This window comes from Neopelma chrysocephalum, unplaced genomic scaffold (genome assembly GCF_003984885.1).
Source record: "Neopelma chrysocephalum unplaced genomic scaffold, ASM398488v2 Primary Assembly neopelma1_96484, whole genome shotgun sequence".
Taxonomy (NCBI): Eukaryota; Metazoa; Chordata; class Aves; order Passeriformes; family Pipridae; genus Neopelma; species Neopelma chrysocephalum.
In genome coordinates, this window is record NW_020925130.1 from 1 (window position 1) to 7,888 (window position 7,888).

The following is a 7,888-nucleotide window of genomic DNA, read 5'->3' on the forward strand; positions in this document are numbered from 1 at the left end:
CCACGGTGTCCAGCAGGATCATGGTGATGGTGACCAGGGTGGCACAGCTGGAGCGCAGGTCCATGCCCAGCAGCAGGAAGGACACGGCGAAGGTGGGCAACAGGCACAATGCCAGTGTCACCAGCCCCTCGGTCACCACCGTCAGGTACTGCTCGTAGTACACGTATGTCACCCTGCGGGGGTGGCACCGTGACGTGACACTGTGACAGGGCACCAGGCACCCCAAATGGGCACCAGGTACCCCAAAATGGGCACTGGGTACCCGAACACAGGCACCAGCACCCCGACATGGGCACTGGAAACCCTGGCACAGGCACTGGGACCCCAACAGGGGTTCCCACAGCAACCCCAGCCCTGAACTGGGCACCCCTGTTAACCCCAGTGAGGCACTGAGGTGCCCATGTTGTCCCTGACCTGGGCACCCCTGAATGGGTCATCCCCTAACTGGGCACCCACAGTGACCCCCAGCAAGGGCACCCTCAGCACCACTGGATGGGCACCCCTTAACTGGGAACCCCTTAACTGGACACAAATTTGTGATCCCCAGTTTGGGTGCTGGGGCACCCACAGCACCCCACAATGGGCACCCTTTAACTGGGCACCCCTTAAGTTGGGACCCCCACTGACTCCTGACTGGGGCACCCACTTGTGACTCCCAAGAAGTGCCCCTGCCCTGGCCTGGGCACCCTTAACTGGGCGTTCCTGAACTGGGCACCCATTGCTGACCCCGCACCAGCCAGCGGTGCCCCCCCCGGCACCACGCCCCTCTCCCCCCTCCCCATCCTGCGCCTCCCATGCCCCAGGTGGGCACTCACGTGTAGGGGAACACGCTGAATTGGGGGTCTGTGTCGGGCACCCTGTGCAGGGTGCGGGTCAGGGTGTCCCCCAGGGCACGGGCTGCCCGCAGAGCCGCCGTGTACTCCTGCGAGGTGCGCAGCGGGCGCTGGTACGCCATGAACCGGGTGGCTGGCACAGATCGGGGGGGTCAGGGGCACCCCCGGGGGCCCACTGGGCACCCCCCGGCCCACGCCAGCCCTGCACTCACCCAGGATGGTGCCGTTCTCGTCCATGCTCACCGCAGTGTCGTAGGCACCCAGGCCCCTGCGGGGGAAAAACGGGGGTCAGGGGGCACCCGGGGGGGCACCCAGGGCGTGGGTGGTGAGGTGTTACCCACTGATGGCCATGTCTGGGTAGGGGACCCCCAGTGCCACGAACCCCTTGGCACACTGCAGGGTGGGCCGGTCCTGCAGGAACCAGGGCAGGAAGCGCTGGAATTCCTCGGCCGTGGGGCGTCGAAGCGTCTTCAGGCACTGCCCCAAAACACAGCTCGGGTCATCTGTGGGCACAGGGGTCAGCAGTGGCGGGCACCCAATGTGCTCCCAAGGGCCACCACAGAGGACACTGCGTGTAGACCCGAGAACCACCACGATGGGCACCCACTGGCCACGATGGCACACCCGCCCCGTGCCCCCCAGCCCCTACTCACTGCTGGTGGAGGGGCAGAACTCCCCCTTGTGCGCCCCGAACTGGTGGATGCGGCAGCAGCGGCTCGTGGGGTTCAGCCAGTCCAGGAAATCGTCCACCCAGGAGGTGGCCGGGATGGCCAGGTAGGACCTGGAGGGGGCACACGGGGCTGGCAGGAGCTGGTCACCCCTCCCCCTGGCCCCCCCGTGCCCCCCCCGTGTACCCACACGTTGGGGAAGCTGGTGGCGTGTTGGATGGTCTGGGTGAGCGAGTCGGAGTCGCAGCCGGCGCTGGAGCAGATGGCGTTGGTGCCGTTGGCAGAGGAGAAGTCGTACCCGCCCGTGGTGACGAAGTAGGTGGGCACCCCCACGGCCAGGTACTGGTTCAGCGCCGAGAAGTACTGCAGCATGTACGAGTCCTGCGGGCACCCCCGTCAGCCTGGGGGGCCCTGAGGGTCCCACCATCCCCACGTGTCACCCACTGCAACACCCTCAGGGTCCTGAGGGGTCCCGAGGGTCACCCCATCTCCGTGTGTCACCATCTAGGGCCCCGTCACCCACCCAGCACGTCCAGGGTCCTGCAGGGCCCAGAGGGTCACCCCACCTCCATCTGTCACCATCTAGGGCCATGTCACCCCCCCCTCTGTCCCCCCCTAGGGACATGTCCCCCCCCCCCTCCCCCCCCACCCCCCCCCCAGGGGGCCCCCCCCCCGGATTCCCCCAAAACACCCCCCCTGTCCCCCCGTTCCCCCCCCCACCCCCCGGCGGTCCCGTCCCCACCTCGGGCAGGGCGAGCTCCTGGTCCAGCCCCACGGGCACCTGGAACATCAGGAACAGCCCGGCACAGGCCAGGAACAGGAACAGCAGCACCTGGGGGGCACCTGGTCAGGGACCTCCAGGACCCCTGACACCCCCAGCTCCCCCTGGAACCCCACAGCCCCCCAAATTCCCTCCCAAGACCCCTGGTCCCCTCCAGCCCCCATGTCCCATCCCACCCCCAAGCCCCCCATGTCCTCCCCACCTCCCAGGACACCCCAGAATCCCTGTGCCCCCCATTCCCCCCGTTCTCCCCGATGGCTCCCCAAACCCCCAGTCCCCCCAGCCCCATGACCCCCATTCCCCTCGTGCCCCAATGCCCCCCATGGCCCCCCCTGCCATTCCTCCCATGCCCACCTTTCCCCTCACTCCTCCACTCCCCTCTGTCCCCCCAATCCTCCCATCTCCCCCCGTGCCCCCGGTGCCCCCTCACCACACAGGGCCGAACGATGGGGTGCAGCAGGAAGGGGGTGTAGAATTTCTCGAGGAGGGGCCGCAGCAGCCGGGCCCCCTCCCGGGCCGGGCCCCCCCTGCCCGTCCCACAGCAGCAGCACAGGTCAAACCGCCCGGCCTGGGGGCACACAGGGGGTTGGCACGGGATCCCCACGGCCCCCTGCCCACCCCGGGCACACACTGCCCACCCTGTGCCCACCCTGTGCCCACCCTGTGCCCTCCCCACGACCCCCAGAGCCCCCCGGGTGGTACCTCCTGCCGCCGGGCGTCCAGTGCCACCAGTGCCACGAACCCCGACATCTGCAGCAGGAAGTCGAAGGCGATGGCGACGGCGGCCGTGAGGGCGAAGGTTCGCACGGCGGGCATGGACGAGAGGGCACCTGCGGGACCCCGGGCTCAGGGGGCACCCCAAACCCCGCAGCCCCCGCACCAGCGAGAGCTGTGCCAGTCCCTGCACCCACTGTCCCCCTGTGCCCACTGTGCCAGCCCCCCCACTGCACTGCCCCCCCCGCCCCCGCCACCGTCCCAGCCCCCTGCACCCACTGTCCCCCTGTGCCCACCGTGCCCAGCTCCTGTGCCGTGGTCCTGCGCCCCCACAGTGCCCCCCCCACCCTGTGCACCCCTCATGTCCCTCCACGCCCCCATGTCACTGTGTCCCCCCCCGTGCTCCTGTTGCCCTCCACCATTTCCCAGTGTCCCTGTGCCCACCCTGTGCACCCCCATGTCCCTGTGCCCCCAGTCACCCCTGTTTCCCCACGCCCCCCATGTCCCTGTGCCCCTTGTCCACCCCTGAGTCCCTGTGCCCCCCCCGGTGCCCCCGGAGCCCCCCGAGCTCACCCAGGAAGAAGCAGATGGCCTCGGAGATGCTGCACAGCAACATGCTGGGTGCCACCTGCGCCAGCACCCGCCCCAGGTGCTGCTCCCGTGTCTCGCCCGGCTCCCGCTGCGACTGCTGCTGGCAGGGGTGGTCAGGGGGGACCCCATGGGGCACCCCCACCCTGGGGGAGAACCCCAAAGGTACCCCCCACCCCCTGGGGGGCCCCATTGGGCACCCACCACCCCGCCTTGGGGCAGCCACAGGGTGCTGTGCCCCATGGGCACCTCCCTCCCCACCCTGCCCCATGGGGACCCCCAGGTGCCCCCCCAGGGCCACATTCCCCATGAGAATCCCCAAAGTGCCCCCGTGCCGCCCCCCCCCGCCCTCTGTGCCCCCCCATCCCGGACCTGGAACTCCTGCACGAAGATGAAGATGTTGTCAGCGCCCACAGCGAGCACGAGGAAGGGCACGACCTCGAGGATGATGAGGGACGAGGGCACCCCCAGCAGCGCCAGGAACCCCATGGAGGCAAACACGGCCCCCAGGACCACGGCGATGCCCCCCACTGCCAGCGTCACCTTCGACTCCACCTGCGACACCCACACTCAGCACCCCCAGCTCCCCTAGAACCCCACCCAGATCCCATTGGGACCTCCCAGAACCCCTGGACACCCCCTGGGAGCCCCCGGGATCCCCTTGGATCCCCCGGGACCCCCTTGGATCCCCCGGGACCCCCTTGGGACCCCTGGACATCCCACAGGAGCACCCCGGACCCACCAGCACACCACCCAGGATCCCCCAGCTCCACCAGGACCCCCCTGGGACCCCCTGAACCTCCTGGAACCCCCCCCAGGACGCCCCTGGAACCCCTGGACTCCCCAGACACCCCCCCAGAGCCCCGAAGCCCCCCGGACGCACCAGCACCCGGCTCCAGGCCGTGTACTCGCCCAGGGCCAGCGCGATGTAGGCGAACACCAGCAGGTAACTGAGCGTGAACACCGGCAGGTCCTCCCCGCTCGTGCGGTTGATCTCGTCCTCCAGGGACCGCTGGGGGGGCACCGACAGGGGAGGGGGAATGAGGGGACACCGGGCACCCCGGGGACCCCCCCATCCCACCCTGAGAATGGGAACACGGGATGTGGGGGGGGCACAAAGACATGGGGGAAACAGGGGCACAGGGGTCACTGGGGGGGGCACAGGGACATGGGACACTGGGGGCACCAGGGTCACGGGGGGTATGGGGGGCACTGGGGGCACAGGGACACGGAGAGGATGCAGAGGGGACACGGGACACCGGGAGGGGTCTGACCTCAGCCATGAACGTGACCGACAGGTTGAGGCCGTGCGAGCGCTGGAAATCCCGAACCACCTCGAGGAACTTGCTCTCCCAGCTCAGAACCCACTCGAGCCGGGGGTCCCCGTGGGGGAAGTTGTTCAGGGAGTACGTGATGATCAGAGCCTCGGCCTCCGTGTACTCTGAGTCTGGGGACACAGGGACGTGGGGACATGGAGGGACACAGGGGGGACACGGCAGGGACACCTCACAGGTCCCCTCCTGCCCCATGGAGCCCCCCATTCCCCCAAGGTGTTCCCGTACCCCCTGCCCTACAGGTGCCCCCATGCCCTATGAGGGCCCCTGTCCTTGAGGTGTCCCCATTGCCCACAGGTCCCCCACACCCCATAGAGACAGTCTCCTGTCCCCCCAAGTTGTCCCCATGTCCCACAGGGACCCCCATTGCCCACAGGTCCCCCGTCCCCCAGGTGTCCCCGTGCCCACAGGTCCCCCCTGCCCCACAGAGCCCCCCACCTACCCCGGGCCCCTGTGCCCCCCTGCCCTCCGTGCCCCCGTACCCCGGTATCCCCCGAAGGCGATGTATGGGAACACGGGCCCGCCGTACTCGGCCATACAGCTCAGCTCCAGCGCTGTGATGTCCTTGAAGGAGAGCGGGGAGCTGGTGGGGACAGGGTGCCAGGGGGTCAGCGGGGGTACCCATCACCGCCTTGAGCCCACCCGGACCCAGCTGTGAGGGGGGACCCGGAGAGAACCCCAACCCCACAGCCTGGCACCCACTTGACACAGTAGATGAGGTGGTCGTGCCAGTCCACGGTGCCCGTCTCTTTGCTGTCCTCCTGCAGGGCGGTGAGTGCCAGGTGGGAGCGGTTGTTCTGGAAGTACTGGGTGACGCTGTTGACACAGCAGTCGCCCAGGGTGGGCTCTGTGGGGTTCAGGGGGGCATAACACACGTCCCTGAGCGTCACGTTCCTGCCCGCCTGCGGTGCCCAGGCTTCGATGGCCGCCAGCCGCTCCTGCAGCTCCAGCAGCGCCTGCAGCACGTCCTGGGACAGGACCCCGCTGAAGTTCTTGGCCCCCAAGATCACAGAGTCGTAGCGAGACCCAGCCCTGCCCGGCGCCGTCACAATGATCTGGTTGGTGCGCAGGAAGGGCCCGAAGTGCTGGTCATGGAAGGCCTTCTCCTGCCTGGCACGGCTGCCCGGCGCCGACCAGAGCTCCACCGGGTCCGTGGTCAGCCGGAGGGTCATCATCCCGACCGAGAGCCCCCCGGCCACCACCACGGCCACCACCAGCACCACCAGGGGCCTTGAGGCCACCAGTGTCCCCCACCAGCGGAACACCCGTGCCAGGGCCTGGTGACTGGCATTGCCCACCCACGCCGAGCACCCGCGGGCAGCGGGCACTGCCTGCGGCATCGTGAGCCCCTTGGAGCGCCGCTGGCACAGCAGGGTCACGAGGAAGACCATGGCGAGGAAGGCGAAGAGCAGGACACAGAGCACCAGGACACCGTCGGCCTCGCCCAGCCGGAACGGGGGCGGCGGGTCTGCGGGGGCCACCACGGGCGGGCAGGACTCGGCGCAGTCCTGGCACGAGCAGGGCTCTTCATCCTCACTCGGCGCCTCGCTGCAGCTCCAGACCCGCGCGTCCAGCGGCTCGATGTCATCGCCCGGCTCGGTGCCGTTGGGCACCAGCTGGAAGTTGATCTGCAGCGGCGCCAGCCCGTTGTTCTTGTCGCCCTGGAAGTCCAGCCAGCGCTGGGGGGTGCAGAGCTGGGCACCGTAGCGCCCGCACATGGTGGCGATGGCGAAGCCGCCGGTGGACGGGAGCCGCACCCCGCGGCACGAGGAGAAGGCGGCATCGGCGAAGCGCTGCCGGAAGAAGCTCTGATACTCCACCACCGCCAAGCCGGGCGCCTCCGTGCTGTTCACCACCCGCGTCACGTTGGTGAACAGGCTCTGGTCGGGGCTGCAGGTGTTGTGGCAGTACAGGCTGGCGAAGTTGCGGGCGCAGGACGGGCACCGCGCCAGGACGGTGCCCGAGAGCGCGACGCTGAGCCGGAGCGCGCTGAGCTGCTCGTAGTTGCAGCACACCAGGGTGGTCTCGTTGTCCCCCCGCGCCAGGTCCGGGCACACGGAGCGCAGCAGGGCCAGCAGAGCGCCCGTGGCCTCCTGGGCAGGAGTGTTGTTCAGGCAGGGCACGTTGGAGGACACCAGCGACGTGTCCACCTCGGGGTTGCGCCCGCACTCGCCGTAGAAGGAGCAGTACCCGGCGCGGTGGATCGGGGTGAGGGATGGGGAGGCCTGGGGGGGTGGAGGGGGAGGTGGGAAGGGGTTTGGGGAGGGGGATGGCACTGTCAGTATCCAAATGGTACCCAACAGGCATCTGGCGGGCACTGCAGAGGTGTGTCCCCCACTCTGCCATCCTCAGCCCCCCCAAATACCACCCAAAGGGCACCCAACAGGCATCTGATGGGCATCACAGTGGTGTCCCCCCCAGTCTGCCACTTCTAGGCCCTCAAATCACTACCCAAAGGGTACCACAATGGTTTCCCCCCCACTCTACCACCCTCAGCCCCACCACTGTCACCCAACAGGCACCCAGTGGGTGCCACACCAGTGTCCTCCCAGCTCTGCCACCCCAAGACCCTCCAAACATCACCCAGTGGGGACCACACCAGTGTCCCCCTACTCTGCCACACCCAGCCCCTCTAAATGTCACCAAATGGGTACCAGAACAGGGTTCCTTGGCTCTGCCACCCTCAGCCCCCCCCAAGGGGCACCCAACAGGCACCCAATGGGCATTGTACCATCACCCCCCTCGCTCTGCCACCCCCAGCCCCTCAAGTGTCACCCAATGGGTGCCGCACCAGTGTCCCCCTACTCTGCCATCCCCAGCCCCCCAAACCCCACCCCCCCCCCCTCTCCCTGGCAGTGCCCGGGTGCCCCCCGTGCCCCCCCCGCTCCCACCCGCGCCCACCCTGCTGGCAGGGGGGCGTCGCGGACACCCCTCTGCCACCATGGCAGGGTCCCTGGCGCTGCCCGGCGC

The 7,888-nt window shown here is 68.9% G+C and overlaps 1 protein-coding gene across 1 annotated transcript; it reads right to left on the reverse strand.

Moving 5' to 3' along the window:
* Nucleotides 1–4: 4 nt before the first annotated feature.
* Nucleotides 5–7,235, reverse strand: LOC113981346 (NPC1-like intracellular cholesterol transporter 1; the record flags this gene model as incomplete). The annotated part of the gene is made up of 15 exons (XM_027708695.1): nt 5,621–7,235; nt 5,401–5,501; nt 4,859–5,031; nt 4,468–4,596; nt 3,957–4,139; nt 3,570–3,684; nt 2,985–3,112; nt 2,713–2,850; nt 2,244–2,333; nt 1,692–1,882; nt 1,487–1,614; nt 1,216–1,336; nt 1,046–1,101; nt 816–966; nt 5–173 (listed from the first exon to the last, which is right to left on the reverse strand). Coding segments are annotated over exons 1-15 (2,889 nt in total), but the record flags the coding sequence as incomplete, so codon positions are not given.
* Nucleotides 7,236–7,888: the final 653 nt, after the last annotated feature.